At 37.7% G+C, this 21,887-nt stretch overlaps 2 protein-coding genes across 2 annotated transcripts; one reads left to right on the top strand and one right to left on the bottom strand.

The window, feature by feature from the left end:
• The first annotated feature begins 1,358 nt into the window (after positions 1-1,358).
• ASNSD1 (asparagine synthetase domain containing 1) lies at positions 1,359-9,376 on the top strand. The gene is made up of 5 exons (XM_010282765.1): positions 1,359-1,412; positions 1,951-2,026; positions 4,522-6,096; positions 7,719-7,900; positions 9,047-9,376. The coding sequence occupies exons 3-5, from the start codon at positions 4,615-4,617 to the stop codon at positions 9,306-9,308; spliced, it is 1,926 nt and encodes a 641-aa protein (XP_010281067.1). The 5' UTR covers positions 1,359-1,412; positions 1,951-2,026; positions 4,522-4,614; the 3' UTR covers positions 9,309-9,376.
• A 7,523-nt stretch (positions 9,377-16,899) lies between these two features.
• On the bottom strand, positions 16,900-21,585 carry OSGEPL1 (O-sialoglycoprotein endopeptidase-like 1). Its single transcript, XM_010282766.1, has 7 exons — positions 21,374-21,585; positions 20,344-20,731; positions 19,246-19,450; positions 19,014-19,162; positions 18,368-18,498; positions 18,132-18,203; positions 16,900-16,993 (listed from the first exon to the last, which is right to left on the bottom strand). Exons 1-7 carry the CDS (start codon positions 21,583-21,585, stop codon positions 16,900-16,902), a joined length of 1,251 nt encoding a protein of 416 aa, XP_010281068.1.
• Between the last annotated feature and the right edge of the window lie 302 nt (positions 21,586-21,887).

Raw genomic sequence — 21,887 nt, 5'->3', positions numbered from 1 at the left:
GGCGGCCCCGCGAAGCCGGTAATCTCGGGTGGGACAGGACTCTCCTGTCGGGAAGCTGGGGCTCTTGCGAGGCGGGGTTTTCGTTATAGCGCTCGGAGGAGAGCGTCTGTCGTGTAGCGAGTTCTTGTTAGCTCTCTTGTCAAATTGGGGTTTTTTTTTGTTTTTGGCTCTCCCAAGTTGAGCGTGAAATGTCAGGTGAGTCGCGGTGAGGTTTTTCGCTGTAGCATCTACTTCAGCTGTATCTGCTCAAAGTCCCAAGGGATTTCAGTCACGCAGGCTGGCACTCCTCATAAATCTGCTTTATTTTCCGTGGTGCCAATAGCTTTGTTTAGCATGAAATCTGTCAAGTCCTATATAACTGCTTTCCCTCAAAAAATTACTTTCTTTCCATATGACCGTATTATATAAAGTCAGTGGTGATGTTTCATTGCCTGGGAAGCTGTAAAGCTAGGGCGTAAGAGTATTGAACGTTGTAATTTCTGTTACACTTAAGTGGCTGGGCTGGTTTAGTCCGTAGCGAAAGATGACACTGCTGTTTTGTCTGTTGGAATTGTAAATGTAAGACATTGATGTAGCTGCTGGGAAAGTTTTGTTTTCTGTATGCCGCGTCCAGCTTGGCTAACCTAGCTCTGTGGCAGCTTTCTACTGTTGCACCGATTCCAGGAGGCATAAAGGAAAAACAAAGCAAGCTGTATTGAAGCATTAAGTGCTTGCTGACCAGATGTTGTTCTATGTTTTTGCTTTTATGATGGTCTTCCTGATTGCTTTGTAGCATTCACAGCTGTCGTCGTAAAAGAAAATGGGAATACCTGCCGCCTCTGCCAGTGCAGTGAACAGAGTGGTAAATCCCACTGAGGAAGTTCATGCAAAACTCCAGAGCAATAGAAAGACTTCTGTTGCTCTTAATACAGTTTTCAGGGTTTGGAGTTTTTATTGGTTTTATTTTGAATCTGGACAATACCTAGGATTATAAAGAGTATTTTAGATATTGTGCTAAATTTTGTTTTCTAAAGTTATTTGGTGTTTTATTAGTTGTGTGCATGTTGTCTTTTCTTCTGGGGGGAAAAATCTGATCTCTGATTATAAATAGCTAGAAGTACACTGCCTTCCTAGTAGTGATTGGTTTTGAGGGTAGGAGAAATAGCAATCAATGCAAGATAGCCCATTTCTAGAGTGGTTATTTTAAGTATTTCATTTTTATATCTATTTCTGCTTCATCTTCCATGGTCCATTCAAGGAACTGCAACTATATACACATGTATCTATCATAAAATATCAGTAGACATGTTCACCACCAGGATTATAATACAGTGGTTTATTTTTAGTAATTAAATTGAAGTGCATCTTTTGCCTTTCAGATTAAAGAGCAGAAGGTAGTAGTTGATGAGCTTTCTAATTTGAAGAAGAATCGGGTAAGTATTTACAAATTTGCATTTGACTAGTTCATTTTAGCATAAGAGAAATAGGCATAGAAACAAGAGGCAAAATAAAATTGGAGCACACTGTCTTTAATTTGTTTTCATACAGATTTTCATATAGATGCGGCCTGCTGTTCCCAGAATACTTTGTCCTCCAATGTTTTGGTTATGTATGCTTGTGCAGTGTAACACAGTACGTTGTTGGGGTTTTTTGCCTTTTTATATTTTATCTGAGTTATTTCATTAAGATGTTTGAGTTGACTGTAAGACTTCATGAAGTATTCTTACTTTTTATGTGTATGTATTTCAAAACAGAATGTGATCCCTCAAGTATGAGAAAGAGAGAAATGCGGAATAGTCATGGGTTAATCACAAAACGTTTTTGATGGTATGACATTAGAATGTTGGTATTGTCAGGGCAGAATTTAACCTTCTGGCATAAAAGTGAAGTGTATCTCAGTGGACCTACTGTGTGGTGTGGTAGCCAGAGTTTGTTGCTTTGACTTAATGCGGCATTGTTCTTGTTTTACAGAAAGTTTATAGACAGCAACCTAATAGCAACATATTCTTCCTTGTAGACCGAACAGAAACGCTATCTCAATGCAAAAGTAAGCTTGCAATGTAAAAGTTGATCAAATAGATAACTATTTAAAAGCTCTGTTTATATCTGTTAATGATTTCAAAGGTATATTAAAATGAAAAACTGGTAACTGTATATCAAATACAAAGCAGACTTCAGTCACCTTGTGGTGGGTTGACCCTGGCTGGATGCCTTGTGCCCACCAAAGTCGCTCTATCACTCCCCTCCTCAGCTGGGCAGGGGAGAGAAAATACAACAAAAGGCTTGTGGGTCGAGATAAGGACAGGGAGAGATGGCTCACCAGTTACCATCACAGGCAGAACAGACTTGACTTGGAGAAATTATTTTAATTTATTACCAACTAGAGTAGGATAACGAGAAAAAGAAAACCAAATCTTAAGCACACCTTCCCCCCATCCCTCCCTTCTTCCTGGGCTCAACTTCACTCCCAAGTCCCCTTCCTCCTTGGGGGGGAGCACTGCTCACATTCTTCCCCTGCTGCAGTGTGGGGTGGGAGACAGTCCTCCAAGAACTTCTCTAACATGGGTCCTTCACGAACTGCTCCAGCCTGGGTCCCTACCACAGGGTGCAGTCCTTCAGGAACAGACTGATCCTACGTGAGTGCCCCCCAGGGTCACAAGTCCTGCCAGCAAGCCTGCTCCAGACTGGGCTCTTCTCTCCATGGGGCCACAGGTCCTGCCAGGAGCCTGCTCCAGCACGGGCTGCCCATGGGGTCATGGCCTCTTTCGGACATCCCCCTGCTCCTGCGTGGAGCTGCATGGGCTGCAAGGGGACAGCCTGCCTCACCACGGTCTTCCCCACAGGCTGCAGGGGAATCTCTGCTCTGGCACCCAGAGCACATCCTTCCCCTCCTCCTTCACTGACCTTGGTGGCTGTAGAGTTGTTCCTCTCACATATTCTTACTCCTCTCTCCAGCAGCAATTGTGCAGGGTTTTGTTTTCCCCTTCTTGAATAAGTTACCCCAGCAGTGCTACCGCCATGACTAATGGGCTCAGCCTTGGTCAGCAGTGCGTCCATGTTGGAGCCGGCTGGCATTGGCTCTGTCAGACACGGAGGAAGCTTCTACCAGCTTCTCACAGACGCCACCCCTCCAGCTCCCCCTGCTGCCAAACCCTTGCCATGCAAACCCAATACACATGTGCTTGTTTTTCTGATTGGATAAATGTGGAAGTGTTTCCACTTGATATATATAGATGTGATAAAAGAGCAAGTGCTCAACATGTAGGAATACACCTGGGCAGTGTGCCCAGGTGGCCAAGAAGGCGAGCAGCATCCTGGCCTGTATCAGAAATAGTGTGGCCAGCAGGAGTAGGGAAGTGATCGTGCCCCTGTACTCGGCACTGGTGAGGCCGCACCTCAAATACTGTGTTCAGTTTTGGGCCCCTCACAAGAAGGATGCTGAGGTGCTGGAGCGTGTCCAGAGAAGGGCATTGAAGCTGGTGAGGGGTCTGGAGAACAAGTCTTGGGAGGAGCGGCTGAGGGAACTGAGGTTGTTTAGTCTGGAGAAGAGGAGGCTGAGGGGAGACCCTACTGCTCTCTACAACTGCCTGAAAGGGTGTTGTGGTGAGGTGGGTGTTGGTCTCTTCTCCCAAGTAACTGGTGATAGAATGAGAGGAAATGGCCTCAAGTTGTGCCAGGGGTGGTTTAGACTGCATATTAGGAAAAATTTCTTCACTGAGAGAGTGGTCAGGCATTGGAACAGGCTGCCCAGGGAGGTGGTGGAGTCACCCTCACTGGAAGAACTCAAAAAATGTGTAGACGTGGCACCTCGGAACATGGTTTAGTGGGCTTGGTGATCTTAAGGGTCTTTTCCAACCTTAATGATTCTGTGAATAGGGAGAATGTCTGCCCCAGAGAGGAGTCGCTATTCTCAGTGCCCTTTGGGAAGCTGTATAGCACTTTGTCCCTTAGAAAAAAAAAAAGAAAAAAAGTTTAAAAATTGCATGGGATGAGTAGGAAGAAAATAATGACAAGTTAAACTGGAGGTTAAGCTAGAAATCTTTAGGTAGCTGAAAGAATGGATCTGTGGGATTATGAAGAAAGGAGAATGGATGATAAAGAGAGTTGATCGAACAAATGTTAGAAATGTATGAATTTATTTTCTGAAATGAACAATTGCTACTTTCATTTTCTTTCCTTTGATTTAATAGTGTTGACATTTTAATTGACAGTTCACTTTTCTTATTGTTACAAATGTGTAAATCATACTGACTATATAGGCAATAGTTGGCCATTCCCCTAATTCTTACACTTGTATTGTGGCTTGCTTTGGGAGGAGAAAAAAAAAAAATCTTTGTATAACTAAAGAGGAATAAGCTACAATGAGCTATAGTATTGATGTAACACAAACGTAGCACTTTTGTTACTTAGCATTTCATGTTTTTCTCTTTAATTGAACAAGTGGCTGGAGTTACTAATTTCTTAGATATACTGTTAAACTTACCTACTCATAACCTAATAAGTTTATGAAACTGATTATTCATGTATTTTTCTTTTAAACAGATACATTAGATGAATTAAAGAAGGCACATCAGGAGATGGAAAACTCAGAAAAGACTAAAATCAAGAAATAGTCCATCTGAATTCAAAGTCACAATGTGTGGTATTTGTTGTGTTGTTACCTTGCGTAGCCAGCATGCTATTCATGATTTCTTTAACAAAGACATACTCTGCCGTCTTCAAAGAAGAGGACCAGACAGTAGCCAACAGCTGATAAAAACTGTGTCTGATCTCTCCTATGAGTGTCTGTTTTCTGGCCATGTACTTCACTTGAGGGGACTGGTGACTCCTCAACCTCTGGAAGATGCTGATAACAATATTTTTCTTTGGAATGGAGAAGTTTTCAATGGAGTACATGTCGGAGATCTAGAGAATGACACTGAAGTAATGTTTCATCATCTTGCATTATGCAGTAGTGAAGCAGAGATTTTGTCCCTCTTTTCATCACTGCGGGGTCCGTGGTCTTTTATTTATTATCAAGCATCTAGACACAGTTTATGGTTTGGTAGGGATTATTTTGGTCGTCGTAGTTTGCTTTGGCAATTCAGTAATGAGGTTGACAGTGCTTTCTGTCTCACATCTGTAAGTGTTTATTCCGAATCAGGTAACCAATGGCAAGAAGTCCCAGCATCTGGAATTTTCAAAATTGATCTCAAAGCTTGTGCGACAACTAAATCTTTGGTTTTAACGTTGTTTCCATGGAAGTACAGCTGCACAGAGAAAGCAGTAGAAGAAATATTCATTAATGTTCTGGATGAAGTTTCAAAAGATTTACCAAACCACATACGTCTTGTGATGAATGAATCAAAACTATGTCTCAGAGCACCAGTTATCCCCTTAAATAAAAGAATTTCTGAAGCTTCAGGTGAATGTCCAGGCACTAATATTAGGAACATTATCCATACGGCTTCTGTAGAAACCCTTCAAGAATTTCTTGCAGAAGAACACAAGAAAAAATTAGTCCGTCAGTTTATTGATGTTTTAAATGAAGCGGTGAAGAGACGGGTTTTATCCCTTTTTAGAGATGAAGATCAGAAAATGAGAGAAGTTCCAAGCATGTCTAATAGGAAAGCACATGTTGCAGTGCTCTTCTCTGGTGGCATTGATTCTATGGTTATTGCAGCCCTCGCTGATAAACATGTGCCTTCGGAGGAACCAATTGATCTTCTCAATGTAGCTTTTGTGATAAAAGAACAAGCTAAGAAAAAGGGTATCACTAAAAAACATACCAACCAGGAAGTACAGCTTGATTTGCTTTGTCCTCAAGAAAGTTGTCAAGATCTTGATGCTAAAACTGGTGCTCGTTTATCTTGCTTTGATGTTCCTGACAGAATTACTGGCAGGTCAGGACTGAAAGAATTAGAAGGCATTAACCCTGCAAGAACCTGGAACTTCGTGGAAATTAATGTTACACTAGAGGAATTGAAAAAAATGAGACAACAATGTATTAATCACTTAATTTATCCACGGGATACAGTCTTGGATGACAGCATTGGCTGTGCAATTTGGTTTGCTTCCAGAGGGCAGGGTTTTATTAGTAACCGAGGAGAACTGAAACCATATAAAAGTCCTGCAAAGGTACTGGTCTTTTTGTTTTCTGCCTTATCCTTGACCTGTGAATGTAAAGAGACTTCTGTTGTTTCAGAAATCAGCAGGGCTCTTTAATATTCATAAGGCTTCTGAAATTCAATGGCAGAGCGTAGAATAGTTCTGTAATTATAATCTTTGTGTAATTCTGCATTCATTTTTTTTGTCATGTAATGTGTATGGCTTTTCTTTGAGCTTGAATAAGCAATGATACAACTAGGAAAAAAATAATAACCATCATCTGCCATTTTGAGTGTTTCAACCCCAGTAGTGGGTAAGCACTATTCAGTCCAAAGTGAAATGTTAATGAATTCATTATTATTGTTGTAATTATTATTACAACAAGTAATATTGTTTTGTGCCAGCATCACAGCCAGTGCAAAATTACTAGCTTCTTATTTGGGCATGCTATTTATGTGACAAAATGGCAAATAATAATGGCAGAAAAGATGACTACTTGGAATTTTTAAATAATTGGAGTCTGATTGAATGGCAGAACTACAAAAAGTAGTTCTTTCCTGTTTGTAACTTATTTTCATGTATGTAGTATTCAGTAAAATCTTTTTAGTAACTAAATTATTTTCTTGGGAATTTGATTCTTCTCACCTCCCAATTTCCTGATGGCTTGTGTGGGGAAGAATAAACTGTTTAATTTCAGAAATTTGCAGTCCACTGCTGCCTTTGCTTGTGGAGGCTCCTGTTACTTTTCTACTAATGGAAGATCCTAAAACCACAAAAAAGACCCCAAGAAATGCAATAGTTTGCTTAAAAACTATTACTGTAGAACACATTTTATTTAGTTGATTGATGTACTTAAGGATGTGCATCTCAGATTTGCAAAATACACCAATTCATCCTAGGTCCAGAACATGTTGAAATGGATCGTGACTTAATAAAACAGAAAGTGAAAATGTCATTTTCCTATCAGTTACTTACTCTTGTGTACAGGTAAAAAATTATTTGATGACTAGCTGGTGTCAGATTAGTAAAACAGACTTGACTGTTTATGTTAAGAACTTCCACTTTTATAGTGAATTACTGTTGAAGGCACAGTAATGGACCAGATGTAGTAGTGTTTTTTTCTCTTGATAACATTTTATGTACTTATTGAGGAGACAGAACAATACATGACACTTTTACTTTGTGTAATGCAGTTGTTACTAACCCAGTAGCTAGTAAATTAATAGTAATCTGGGTATACATTCAGATAACTATTTAGAACATACAACATACTGATAATCTTCGGCAACAATTTTTTTTATAAAGGCTGGTGTTTAACAAAAGCTGTTTATTGTAATAGAAACTAACAAAGACATTCTTCAAAGATACTGGTGTATTTGTGATCCATGTGACATTATTTTGGTGTTTTTTCCTTGCATCAGTAGAAATGTTTGTGTACTTTTAGGTCTGATTGTGAACCTATTTCAAATTTCCAGTGACTTTATTGGGAACTGTTTCAGGGTCTGTAAATGTGTATGGCACATCCCATCATGATAGGTAATATATTTAGAAGATGTGTATTAAAGTTACTGTCCTTAAGAGGTAGTTAAATGTTTTGAGAACTGTTACATGTTACTAGCTTACTAAGAAAGATTTCTTTTCTGTTTTCTTAGGTTGTGCTTACAGGAATTGGAGCAGACGAGCAGCTTGCTGGGTATTCTCGACATCGTGTTTGCTTCAAAAAGTATGGCTTAGAGGGTCTGACTAAAGAACTTGAAATGGAGTTAGATCGCATTTCTTCTAGAAATCTTGGTAGAGATGACAGGATTATTGGTGATCACGGAAAAGAAGCCAGGTATTATGGTTTTAACATGAAGCAAAACTGGTTTTGCTGGTTAGATTCTGCTTTTAACACTCCAGCAGGAAGTATAATTGAAACTTCTATGCATTTTATTGTCTTTAAGTTCTGTTGCAGTTTTGTAAATGTGTATTGTGTTGTAAGATATTTTTGTTTTTTAAAAAGTGGTCTGTAGTACTGCAGAAGAGTTACTTAAGGAAATTTAGCAACTTGAACATTGGATTTCCATGTGGAAGTTTTAAAAAGCAGCAACAAATGTTGAAATAGGCAAAATCAAGTGGTTTTATCATTTTAAGTGGAACAGTCTTCTGCATAACTTTGAAGTGTTCTGATGTGGTCATTTGGGGAGTGACTTCGGAGCATGACAACATAACATAAAAGCCATGTATTCCTGTCCTTGCAGTAAAGGCATGATCAATATCCACTGCATTTCCTGGTTGTTACATCAGAATAGTTAAAGAATCACTTTATTTGTGTTTACTTTCTCCATGCTACAGCCAACTTTAAAAAATTGCTTGGGTGTTGTCCAGTAGCAGAAGCCACTCAGGTGCATGAAAGGTCTTTTCATGTGATCTCTGTGCCAGCATTTTTTCAAATCTGTTCTTAGTTGCACGTTTTCAGTTTAGCAAAAAAACCCCAGTTGGAGTGGTGGACCAGCAGTGCCATTAATCATGCATGTGATTAATGAATGCCTGGAGTGTTGTCAGAATTTATTGTGTAAATATTTTTGTTTCAGAGTTACAATGTAGCTTCATACAGTATTTTTAAATACTTAGAAGTTATCTTGAGAAGTGTTACTTGAAAATTTGTATTGCCCTCCCATTGTATTTTCTGATCTTCTCCGTAATTTTTGTTTTGTATAAACCCAACATTTCTGATGCTTGTTCTTACTTTTTTCTTTGTTTGACTTTTGAAAGCTTCCAGGCTTTTGAGTTTAAACATGATATATTATGTTTTCTTTCTCCAAGACGGTGTAACTGCTTTGGAGACTTGCCTCAGTACTGTGACACTAACGTTTAGGGTATATCTATAGTTAGGAATTAACACAGACTCTGAAGTCTTTGCATGTGGTAAAGGGGAAAACCAAGACTATTTGTATGAAGTTTTTAAAAGAGTCTTTCCCCATGTATGTCTTTCCTTCAGGTTTCCTTTTCTTGATGAAGATGTTGTCTCATTCCTCAATTCTCTGCCCATCTCAGAAAAAGCTGACTTGACTTTACCTCGAGGAATTGGGGAGAAATTGATTCTGCGCCTTGCAGCCAAGGAGTTTGGCCTTACAGCTTCAACCATTTTGCCAAAAAGGGCTGTACAGTTTGGATCTCGGATTGCAAAACTAGAGAGTAACAGTGAAAAAGCATCTGACACATGCAGCAGACTGAAGTTATTTACAGTAGATGAATTATAAAGCTATATCTTGAGATGTTGCATTTATTCTATACGCAATTTCAGTAAATCTTTGGAGTTTTCTTAGAATGTTTGGTCTGTTTTTTTACAGCTTGGATATTATTATTAATCATCGAAATAATATATGTAGATCTGTACTTGGATTAGAGCCTCACTATGAATGCATCCTTGCGGGGGGGAAGGGAATCCTGGCCTCTTGGGGAGAGAGGCTGGCCAGAGGTTGGCTTTCCCACCCTTCCTAACTGATGTCAGTGTCGCAAAAAGCATATTGAACTGGTCCGGTTTGTCACGTATCTTGAATTCTGCATGGTAGATTTTCTTCTGTTGTAGAGCAGGGCTGGTCTTGCAGCTGTGCTTGAGGAGAGGGTTCAAGTTATGGTTTTAGAAGGGAGAGCACGGTGACGAGCTGGCCTTGGCCTGGTTTGCCAGAGCCAAAACAAGCTGAGGGTCTCAGGCCCTGTCGCCTCTTGGAGATCTGCCCTCCAAGCATCATGCTTGCCCTTTCATTACTTTAGAAGCAGAAGGATTGCAAAGTTAATGTAAGAAAAACTGGATAGATGCTTTCCAGTGGTTTTGGTAAGGTTGGAGCTTAGTACGTAGTACACTACCTTACAGTTCTGGTTTTTATGTTTGTCCAATTAAGCAGAGAAAGGGAAAATCATACCAGAAAAAAAAAAAATCCGTTTTCATACACAGCATAATATATCAATTCCTACAAAGTATCTCAAAGTAAATTTTCAAAATAATTTGTCAACTCTGTAAAGAAATATTTATTTTAAAAGCTTAAGTTTCAGACTGCTTCAAAGCACTGGCAGATTTCTTAGTGGTGATCTGAGGAAAACTGACTCCCTAGTACCTTACCCTGGGATGTTTGCAAGAGTTCTTGCATCATGCTCTAAAGCAGGTAGAGACTGGACCAAGAGGAGCATTAGGCTGATGAAATGTGACTGTAGTTCATTATTTATTATATCTGTAGTAGTGTTGGAGTGTACCTAGAAGCTAGTGTCACCTAGGACTCTTAAGAAAAAAAAATGCTTTATACCCAGGCATATAGTTTCTTTTCCAAACTGAGAGTCCTCTGATATTTAGAGAAATGTGAAAAATCATTTTGGAAGGCTTCTAAATAGCTTTAGGTAGTAGTTTTAAAATTTAGTGTTGGCAAAGTTTTTTATTTATCCAGGTATCATAAGAAATTAATTTATCATTATTAATAGTTCACTTGCTACTACTTGTAGAGTTTCTTGACCAAATGTTTGGTTCCAGAGGGGGGAAAAGAAACACAGAGCAACCTACAGGAATGTTACTGTCTTTTAATCTTGTCCTTAAGAAATGTATTGTTCTCTTGCAAATACTAGTACAGCTCTTGATTAAATAATATTCTCTCTGTTTTTTCGTTAGCCTCTTTAAGTATTGTATTCTAGAAACTGGTGAAAACTCGTGAAGAATTCTCAGGCCTGACAAAAGTGATGAGGCAACCTACTTGTCAAACTTAGTAGCACAGAGAAATGCTAGTGCCTTGTTTGCAAAGTCTGACAAAAGTGAGTAGCAAGAATTAATTACTACTGTGTCCCTCTAGTTGGCTAGCTTCAAAAAGATGACATCCAGTACTCGGTAAAGATTGCCAGAGGCTGCTGACCAGCTAAGAAATGTATGTAGCCAGACAACAACTTTGCTAGCACTGATAGATTCAGATATGCTCTTGTATTACTAAGTAGTCCATCAGATTTGGCTGGTGGAATTTGCTATTTAAACTTTCTATCGGTTCAGATGCAAGTTACCATCACAGTGCTTCTTGTCAGCTTCCTGCAGCTTGATATAAAAATTGGACAAATTTTGATCAGTGTTGACTACATGGTAGAAGTTTGGAGCGTACATATTCACAGAGAAATGTGTCTGGATCTTGGAGTTTCCATGCTTTGAAATGAACACTGATACAGATGGGAAAACCCAAACAGATGGAAATATTTTTTTTACTTTTGTTCAGGAGGCGAGTACAAAAACATTCCTATTAAAAACAAAACAAAACAAAACAAACAAACAAAAACAACCGACACCTAATATTGCATGTAGTTTATACGTGGCATTCCTAAAAGGTGGGATCATTACTTGAAGAAATATAGCTCATCAGCTCTCATGCAAAATTATAAGCTGATATGAAATAGTGTAAATTTACATATTTCCAAAAGACTTCAGCTTCCACTGTGATATTTGAGTGGTCAGATTTTCAAAAGTCCTCAGTACTTTGAAGCTGTCTCTAAGAATAACAAGCGCTCCAGGCTTATGAATTCTTCAAAATACATCTCTAAAGACATGTGCGTATTTTTTTCCTAATGTTTTACATAGTTTTATTTATATTATTTGCTATATCTGTATAATTAAGATTTAAAATCAATAGCAAGTTGCCTTGCTATGTAATAAATAAGGTTTCTAATTTACACAGAACTAATAATTCCCAGTGTATTAATAAAAACACCGTCAGGTTATAGATGCAACAGCAAAGTGCATCTGACATACATTTTTAAAAATTAAGAACAATGTTTATATTTAGGTAGTACAAACACATTTTTATGGCAGACAACAACAGTGTTCTAAATTGTTTCATCTGACCTTGCAGTTTTTTGTACTCACTCCTGTTTTGCAGGTCTAATTGATATTTCCACTAAAATTTTTAGGGAACCTATGGTGAAAATATGAATGAAGATCCAGCTTACAACCCAAAAAATATGGGGGGGGGATGTCTTTATGCAATATGCTGATAATATGCTATTTAAATTAACACTTGGTACTACACAAGTTGAGCTACATGAATATATATTCCGGTTTGCGGTGAATAGGTTCACCAATGTGGTAAGATCAACAGAGGCCTATTAAGATACAATAACATACCAGACTGCAGCAGAGGTTAGCTCTTCAGCAAAAGCTTCTGAAGAAACAACTGGAAAAAAATCATAGCTATCTGCAGGAATATAAAGTACGGTGAGTTAGTGAACTCTTGATTCAATTTCTACTGGGGTTTAAAAAGAAGATGGAAATCCCAAATTTAAGTAAACATCTTCAGCCATATTCTAGTAAGAAAACTGTAAATTTACTGATTTTTTAAATTCAAAGTTGACATTGATATTTTTACATCTAGATATCATATCTTGTAATTTTTTTGTTTAAATGATATTTATATCTTTATATATTAAATACTAAAATAACTTCAGTGTTTTAAGCTATTGTCATATTGCTACTTCTAAAAAAAGAAGAAAAAAACCACTTTTTTTATGTCTTGTGGAGTTAAAACTGAAAGAGAACTGCCACTGTTTGGGGTTTTTTTGGGACACAATTTCAAATGCAAGCATTTTCAGTATGCACAGAATGAGTATTTTTATGTCCAAGAGGGAGCTGAGTTTGATGCTGGTACTCTGTCAGAAGGTATTTCCTTAGAGATTATGATTGTAGTTTGTTGTCTGTCTTGTAATGTATGCATGTGTATGTCTTTACAGCTAATAAACTATGAGAGATCATTGTTCCTGGTTAAAATTAGCATCAGAGATACAGAAAAAACATCCTTGCTCCAGGAATTAATAGGTTTGTCTAGCCTGTGTTGTTGCTTGGTTATCTGAGTAGTTCTTGTAGCCCAGACTGATACAGTGTTCAGTACTCCTCAAATGAGTATGCTGTAAGAGTATTTGCTGCTATACTGAACTGTACAAGCTGGCACAAGATATAAGGACAGCATTCCCCTGAAAGCAGCATAGCCTGGAGGTGGCATTTCTGAGTGGCACAATTGTAGTCTGAAGAGTGATCAAAAGGGACTCACCTCAGAAGGTAGAAACTACTCCCCGAAGGATGCATCTCATGAGATACGGGTTTAATTTGCCGTGACGTGATCTGTATAACGAGGCAGAGTGCTTTTAAACACAAAATGAAATCAGAATTGTACTTCAGCTTCCGTGTTTGCTGATTGTTGGTAAGGCTTGTGAAGCTGCAATTCTGTTCATCATTTTATTGATGTAAGCAGTTAGGTATTGATGTAAACAATCCTTACAGCTGATGTAGTAACTGTTTTCTCATGGGCTGCCTGTCATGCATCAGGCTTTAAGGCCCATTCCAGTGATGGAGTTTGATGGTAAGAGGTGAGGACTGTGCACAGTAATACAGACACTGTAGTATAGTCTTTAAAATAATACAAGCCCTTTCTGATTTCAGATTGGCATTTACTGAACTGAAATTGCCGAGTATACCATGAAGGTTTGAGAGGAATAAAGATTTCTGTAGCTTAATAAAATGTATTTTGATTCCAGTTTGATTTTTTTTTAGCAGATGACACTCATTATCAAATACTAGTTAAAATTCTGTACATATAGTACAGTTGCTGGCAAATACTGTGCAACCATTTGTTTATAAAAGTAATGCAGTTACTTTTTCTGTAAGTAATGAAATGAAAGTTCTGTAGAAACAAATGAAAAACATCATTGTTCATCAAAATAAGAACTTAGGTTTTTTGATGCTTTGAATTCCAGCATATGAAAATATCCTTACAAAAGCACTGTAAAACCAAGGTTTAAACTGTAGACAAGCAGAGACTATGGTTGGAAGTTTTTCTTCTTCCCTTATTTGAGCACTGCAAAACTTTAAAATGTCCTGTAGGAGGCAGTTGTTTATTAATTTATGTAAGAAAACTGCTCATCTTGCTATAGATACTGAATTCCAAGTAAATGTTTTCAGTTGTACTAACTACTCTAAAACTTACTCAAACATATTCCATGAAGGTAGACTTTCAAGATTACATTATTTTTTGGTTTAACATCTTACCAGTTGTTTGACAGGTACTGAATATACTTTAACAACAAAATGACTTGAAGTGATACAAAATTATGACATTCTATGGGTTTTAATAATATCCAGAAGGTTAATAAGCAGTGAGGACAAGGTTTATATATTGCATACATTATAGCAGTGTAGGGCTGCAAGGGATCTCCAGAGGTCATCTACTTTACAGCCTTGTTCTGAGTGAAGAATGAAGTATTTGCAGAACATTGTAAGTTATTGTAATACATAACATGCAGTGATTGAGCAGTCTGTTTTCAATGGGTAACATGCTCCATTACTTACTGAAAATAGAAAGCTTTTCCTAACAGCTTTTTAAGCCTTTTCTGCAAATTAAGCTAAATACTTTAATCCTTCCTCCAAAGAACAACGGAACACTGGTTTTATAACACATTTTAATAGACTGAGAGTTCTTCAGTGTTATCACCTTCATTGTTACAGCCTCTTACTGCAAAAAAAAAACAACCCTGTATTTCTTGTCTCTTACGTGTTATTCCTCTGGTAAAAACCAAATATATGCCTCTCAGCACTATACTGTTGATTCATATTAGATTTTATTCTATTAGTCCTACAAGTGTACCTTATTACTCCTAGTTGGTATTTTGTATTTGCTTGTTTCTAGTATACTAGCCTACTGAATTTTATTTTGGGGTTTTTTTTTTTCAAAAAACAAATGTCGTCCTACTTGTAAGTAGGTTTCCTAAGTGTTAGCAGCTGCTTTCAACAGTGAGAGCTGCAATTTCTCTAGTCTTTTGTGCTTTCAATTTTCAGCTGCAGATAAATAAAATGTACAGAATGAGACATTGAAGCAAACCTTTCAAGACCTTGTGTGCTCTATAATCACAGTTCATTGAAAGACCATCAATAACTATTCCTTGAGCACTGATTTTCAAATGTGTAATCTGTTTTTTTTAATATACTGTGATAGGCCAGGAAATTACCATAACAGCCTTCTAATTCCTTGTTAAAAGAGCTCTCCACTTAAATATTTCAAAAGGTTAGAATATGATTACTTGAGCCATTGTTCCCATATACTTGTTTTGGAAGAGCTTTAAGTGTTTTCTTTAAATGTTAAAAAATAACCATTTTTGCTGTGTGCACTTAATTGAGAGGAGATAAACGTAATAGTGATCTTAACTGTATTTATAGTATCACATAAGCAAGCTTCTGCTGTGGTAGAATAAAGCTCTCTGGTCCAAACAATAGTAGTTTTGGAAGGCTTGGGACATACTGGAACCACTCTGCCTCCAGTTCATAAGGCTGTGTCCCCCACGGGAAATCTGTGTTGGATTTTATCAGCATTTACTGTATCACAAAAACAGCTATTTAGGGATTTCTTCCTCCTCAATCTTCAGAAAGTTGGAAGCAGGGAGAGCCTTTCTGAGCAGCAAGAGTGAGTGGCTTGTTGATCCCAAGGAAGGTACAATTAGCACTAAAAACTGGGAGACTTGAGAGAGTAGGTGTCATACAGAGGAAAAAAAGCGTTTCCTTACTGTTAGTTTCACGAATTCCAGTCTTTCATCTATGTTGAAATCAGTAATCCAGATGTATAAACATACTGCTGGATAAGGCCTCTTAAATGTGATAGGTAGGTTTATTAAATGATATATTACCTTACCAAGAAGACAAATTACTTCAATGGTACAGATAAATTACTTTACTAAAAGATAAATTACTTGTAGTTGAAATCCCATGAAAATGGGACTCCAGCAATGCCACATAACAAAATGTAAATACTGTGTACTCTTCCAACACTTTCTGTTCAATGAGGGCTCTTAACCTTCTTCCAAAAATTAAGTATTAGAGAAAATGTAATGTATGTACCTTGTTAATTTGTAACATCTTTTTCTAAGTCAAGGAAAAAAAAATTAAAAAAACAGGCAACTTGTCTGCATGTTTATAACTGTCCCACAAATCACAACTACTTGTTTATATGTAAGTGAAGGCAATTTTAAACATATGCAGTATGAAATGGAAGATTGAAGAGATGCTTAATACTTGAAGTATTTATTCCACTAAATACCATTGCATGAATAATAATGTAAAAGCAGATTATCAAAAGGCAAGGTCAAATAATCCATTATTCACATCCAAACTCAGAATTTGCATCTTAACAGCTCACTTTCTTACACTGTGATTAGCTCTACTGAGCTGTTCATTAGAAAAGGAGAAAATTAAAAGGCAATAGCCCTATACCCCAAAATTTCCATTTTGTACAGGTAAGAACATGTTTTGCACACCAGCAGCAGAAAATGAAGTACTGTTGAAATTCAGTTGTACTGGCACAGCTAACACGTTGACATCTTCTTGCAAATTTGTGCTCTCTCATGTTTACTTTCTGTAACTTTTCAGTCATGGAAGGTGTGGATTTTTTTTTTTAACGTAAAATAACTTGCTCCAGTTTTTTAACGTAGTATAAATTATAAACCTTATACGAATTATGTATTATATTGTTAAAGTATAAGTTTTATAAATTTATAATATATACACCATCTGATAAGTTATAAAGTGTAAACAATGGAGATATTTTTATTCGTGTAAGCTTGTATTTATTAGCAAGTGCACTTTTAATTTTTTTCTTGCTGTTTTAATACCTAGAACTCTAGACATTTGTGGAACAGTCACTGGAATCATGTGGTGATGATACCACACAGCATTTATTTCTCTGACAGGTGATTTTCAATACTTGTAAACCAATTACTGTCAGTAAATATAACAGCACTGAAACAGTTCTTACTGAACAATTCATAGTTGCAGTTACTTTACCATGTTACTTTTTAAGATACCAACCATTGTATCTTCTTTTTTAGTTTTGGCACCTTGATGGAATCTTCTTCAACTCTTTTTGAAATATCAATTCCAAGGGGAGCTCTAGAAAATAATAAAGTTATGTATTTGTTAAAAATAAGTAACACTATTGCTGTATCACAGATGTGCAGATGCACAGACTTTTTTTTTTTTTTTTTACAATGAGCATGGAAGTCGCAGTACTTTGCAGATTCCCTGCACCATACAACTGTGTGACCAGTAAAATGGTCCACCCGAAGCCCTATCTAGAAACATCTTTACATTGAGGAAATGTTTGCATTTGTAACTGTTCCAAACTCAGGAAACAGAGTTGTGATTTCAAAGACATCTTTTGGGGACGTTGTTCTATTTAGATTCTGATTTTAGTTGCTAATTCATGTTACACCTCACTGATGAGTGCAAGACATCAGAAATTCACAGGTATCTCCTGTAAGAATCTGAAAGAATATGTAGTCTACAGCTAGCAAAACTTAGTATTTTATTCACTGAAATATATAAAGCAAGTTATTTTTGAAGAAGAGTATTTTGTCATTTTTCATGTGAAAATTATAAAACCATTTTTTTTGTCCTGAGACCTTCCAAGTCTGTTTTCCTGGCAGTGTAAAGGGGAAAACCTGAAAACAAGAAATTCCAGTTTAAGACCAGCTGGTAACTTTTGAAATACTAGAATTTTGTTTGGCTTTAAGCCTAGGATCTACTTATATCCACAGAACAAGACTTACCTAACAAGTCACTAAAGTCAAAAAAAAAAAAAAAAAAAAAAGAAAATCAGTATTATCAGTAGAAAAACCCCACGGTATTATCTGATGTTATGTGTCAAATTCTTTTTTAAAATTGATTGCTCATCATGAATGCACAGTCTGACTTAAATCAAAATGCTCTATGTCTACAGTGGCTGAGAAACTAGGAGGAGTGTATTACAGCCTAACTTGCTCCAGTTTTCCCATACCACAGTGGAAATAGGAAAATACCTAGAACTGTTAGGATGTATGGTAATACAAGTTTCTGAGCCAAAACAAACACATTAGACACAATCATTTGTATTTCACAACTACGTTGAAAAGGAAGTGCTGGTAACTTTCAAAGCTTATATGCATCACAAAGACACTCCTCATCAGCTTCTGCTACTCTTTTTAGGCTACACCTCCCTCCGCTTTCATTAACCACAGAAAGCGAAGAAATAGACTGTGAGGTCACTTACTTTGGTTCATAGCGGATGCCGTCAGTACTATGTAAAACACCGAGTCCTGCACGTAACCTTTCAATGCCATTCCTAAGCAAGAAAGTAATTATTTAAAAATGCAATTAAAAAAAAGCGATTACATAACTCTCTGCATAAGTGTATGTGATTCAGTTACCATAAATTGAAGTTCTTGATTCTGACGTCAACTTTTAAAGAATGTTACAGAAACTCATACACAGAGAAACAACTCTTACCATGCAATCATAACACCATTATCAGTGCAGAGTCTTGGAGGAGGACACAGAAAAGCAAAATCATTTGCATCTGCCAATGTCTGTAGACCTTTTCGGATATACTGATTACTTGCAACTCCTCCTGATACAACCTGACAGCAGTTTGAAAAAGAAAAAAGGCATTAACTTAGAAGTACTGATGGGTCACTTTCAACTAACATCCTATTTTAAAGAAGGTCAGATTAAGTTCTGAAGACAGCAATAAGTAACGCACTTAAAGATTAAATCATATATTTGAAGATAAAAACCTATCTTCAGAAAAGAGTACAATAAGTGAGCTTATTATGCTAACAGAGATTCCTGAATAAAAGCATGTTATAGCTAGAACAGCTGTCAAGTATTGGGGAACACTAGGTCAAATTACATGGCCTAAATCATTATGGAAGGTCAGATTAGATGGTAAGAAAATCACTTTCTATCTTAAAACCAAATTACGAAAGACTTTATTGTAAATATTTATATGACTATTACTTTAATCCTGGTATTTTAACAAAGTAATACATACTGAGATCTTCCTCACCTGTCAAGGGAGAAAGTACAACAAGGCATCTGCATCTTCAAATGATGTTATACAGTCAAATATAAAAAGGGAAAAAAGTATACCCACCAAAGTTGCATTTTTTGATGATAATATGCTATTTTTTATGCAGAACAGCATGGCTCTATATGTCCGCTGGATAATATGAATGGCCACTGCATGCTGTACAGCAGCAGCAATATCCTTAACACAGGATAGGATGTCACCTTCTTGAATACCTATAAAAATGTATGATCAAGTAGGTTTTCCTGAGCATAGGTCATCAAAAACATGGTTTATATCTGACTTCGTTTAAAAATACCTTCTTCTTTTTCTTTTTGTATAATGGCTTTATTGACAAGGTTCTGAAGTCCAGAAAAGGAAAAGTCACAGTTACGATATTGTTGCATGGGAAGCCTGAATGTGTGCAGCTGCCGGTTTCCAGTTTGAGCCAAGTGCTCTATCGCCTTCCCCCCAGCCATGCTTTGGCACTCTGGGTGCTTTCTTAAAGAGAGTCTTCTTGCTACCTAAGGAGATAATAAACAACAGACTCTGAATAGAGCGCTAAACTAATTCCTCCTGTAACTGCATCACTGTATTGTAGTCTGTGGAGTAAAATTAGGCACCACAAAATCCAATCCAACGTCAAGTTATGAACAGGGAACAATAAGGACAAGACTTAAGCCAGCTGGATTTTTTTTTTTTCTGGAGTAATTAGAAACGCAATTCTAGAAAAGTCTGGGCAAACATGATGATCAACGAATTTTGCAGTAAACATTAATTACCCAATTTTTGTGCTATAGGAAACACACACAGACTGCCACACTGTATCAGCAGATAAACATGAACAAAGCTGGTTTCAACTTTCAACAATCCCCTTTCTGACTCCACTCACTCCCTCACTTTTTTAATGAATACACACAAATACTATTTAAAAACTCTGCTTGTGCTCGAGAACAAAACTGCTAAATGACCAATTTTACAGACTGTACTCAGTGACACAGAAAATGTAGATTCTGAAAGCCAAACCAGGCTTTTCAAACTGTACAAAAAAATGGCAAGAAATGTTTTAATATGCATTGTTTTAAACCTGACAGCATCTTTTAAAATACCACTATCAGTCTTCTCAAATTCATACAACTTGTTGGGCACCACTGAAACTTCCAACACCAGGTTTTTTATCTATTTGCTAAAAATATAGTTAATTTACATATGTTACAACTGATGCTATGCACAGATTTTTAACAGCCTCTTGTGTCTTAAATGTATAGTATTTCAAAAAGACAAAAAGAAAATGTCAAGTAAAGCTCATACTGTACTGTATTACTGTCCTCAGGCTGATGATAATACTATCACTATGTAGTATAAATGCAATAAAAAGAAAAAAACACGTAGATTGACTTACGTAAAGAAATATTACCTTATCCAGCATGTCACCTGGTGCTATATCTATGGTCTGTCCAAGCAGAAGGAAATCTGAAACTCCTTGTGCTACTGCCAAGATACAGTGGCCTCCAGAGAGTAAAAGAACCAAGAAAGGAAAATCCACGTCATGTGTCAGCCTGATGGTCAGTGCGTGAGCCTCCATGTGATGAATGGGTATGAACGGCTTCTGGTACTTGCTCACCAAATTCAAGCTGTACTGCAGCCCCACTTCAAGGCTTAGTGCAAGTCCTGGTTTCACTGTAGTTGCAACAGCTGCAAGTTCATGTACAGAAACTCCACTGACACCAAGCACTTCTTTTACTACTTGCTCGATGTTTTCTCTGTGAAGTTGCTGTGCCACCACTGGAATTATTCCACCTGCTCTAATAAAAACAGAATTACTATATATTTGTATTTTGTAACAGATAGAATGGCATAAAACCAGATTTGAAACAGCCCTTAACCTTGCCACACCCTGCCCGTTTCCTCAGCACCTTCCCAAATGTCTTGTTTAGCGTAAAGGGCATCTATGCACTGAAGAGAGCGTAATGATCACTGGGAGGTCAAAAAGGATGTCGCTTGCCCTTTTTTCATACACATATCTCTTAAATGTATCTCAACACTGTTCCAAAAGCATGTCTGTAACTCAGTATTCACAAGCCCTCACTTGTCAGTTCATGTACTTAGCCACCAATGCGTATATTTGATTAATTTTCCCCTAATAAAGATTGAGACATTTGGTGGTTTTAACAGTAATACTGATTTCACCTTTAATTCAAGCTAGGTAAGTACTCTTGTCTCTTCTTGGAAGAAAAGAGTGGAGGAAACTTGTTAAATGCACAGCATTTCTTCCCTCACCCTCCGTAACCGCTCAAGCAGGATGCGTTGTGGCCCAAGGGATAGGCCCTTACACCCACCCACTTCTTAGTTTTCTGGAGAAGACTTTTATATGGATGATATTACACGTAATAAACAACAATAAAATAATTACTAAAGCAAAAGCCCCGAGAGAAGTATGTTCTTACTGCAAGTGGACTTCCTTCTGACAGCGCAGCGCTTCTCCCAGGACGCGGCCGGCATCGTCCACCACGGCAGCGCCGGTGTCATCGCAGCTCGTCTCTATTCCCAGCACGACTTTCCGAGGATGCGGTTCTCCAGCGCGAGCAGAGCTGCTCCTCAGCCACGCCGCTCGGCCGCGTTTAACCGATGTCCACAGGCTCCTGGCAGCGCTGCTCATTGCCACCGGCCCGCCTGCTAGCGATGTCTAAGAAAGGCCGGTACAGTTTATTATTCCTGGAGGGTGGCCAAGCACGTGCTCTGCTCTGGTCTTTCTGAAGAGGTGGTATTACTTTTAAAGTTACGAATGGGATTTTTAAGACCCTAAGGGGCGGGGGGGAACCCACACCATACCACCTAATTTTGTGGGGAGCTCTAGTTTTACCTTAATCGTCCTTGACGAGAGTTCTTCACCCACGCTGGCAGCGTACGGCGCTCGCTGCGGTCCTCAGGGAGGGACGCAAACCACACAGTGAGCGCAGC

This window comes from Phaethon lepturus, unplaced genomic scaffold (genome assembly GCF_000687285.1).
Source record: "Phaethon lepturus isolate BGI_N335 unplaced genomic scaffold, ASM68728v1 scaffold9382, whole genome shotgun sequence".
Classification (NCBI taxonomy): domain Eukaryota; kingdom Metazoa; phylum Chordata; class Aves; order Phaethontiformes; family Phaethontidae; genus Phaethon; species Phaethon lepturus.
Note: the sequence above shows the minus strand (reverse complement) of the source record. Positions and strands in the feature narration are given on the sequence as shown.

What these genes read in the sequence shown, in the direction of transcription:
- ASNSD1 (XM_010282765.1), top strand. Translation starts at nt 4,615, where the DNA reads ATGTGTGGTATTTGTTGTGTTGTTACCTTGCGTAGCCAGCATGCTATT. An exon ending in CATATAAAAGTCCTGCAAAG is followed by an intron (nt 6,097 to 7,718) that starts GTACTGGTCTTT and finishes CTGTTTTCTTAG; the next exon opens with GTTGTGCTTACAGGAATTGG. An exon ending in GATCACGGAAAAGAAGCCAG is followed by an intron (nt 7,901 to 9,046) that starts GTATTATGGTTT and finishes TCTTTCCTTCAG; the next exon opens with GTTTCCTTTTCTTGATGAAG.
- OSGEPL1 (XM_010282766.1), bottom strand. Translation starts at nt 21,585, where the DNA reads ATGAGCAGCGCTGCCAGGAGCCTGTGGACATCGGTTAAACGCGGCCGA. An exon ending in ACAAAAAGAAAAAGAAGAAG is followed by an intron (nt 19,163 to 19,245) that starts GTATTTTTAAAC and finishes ACATTTTTATAG; the next exon opens with GTATTCAAGAAGGTGACATC. An exon ending in GGCATCCGCTATGAACCAAA is followed by an intron (nt 16,994 to 18,131) that starts GTAAGTGACCTC and finishes ATTATTTTCTAG; the next exon opens with AGCTCCCCTTGGAATTGATA.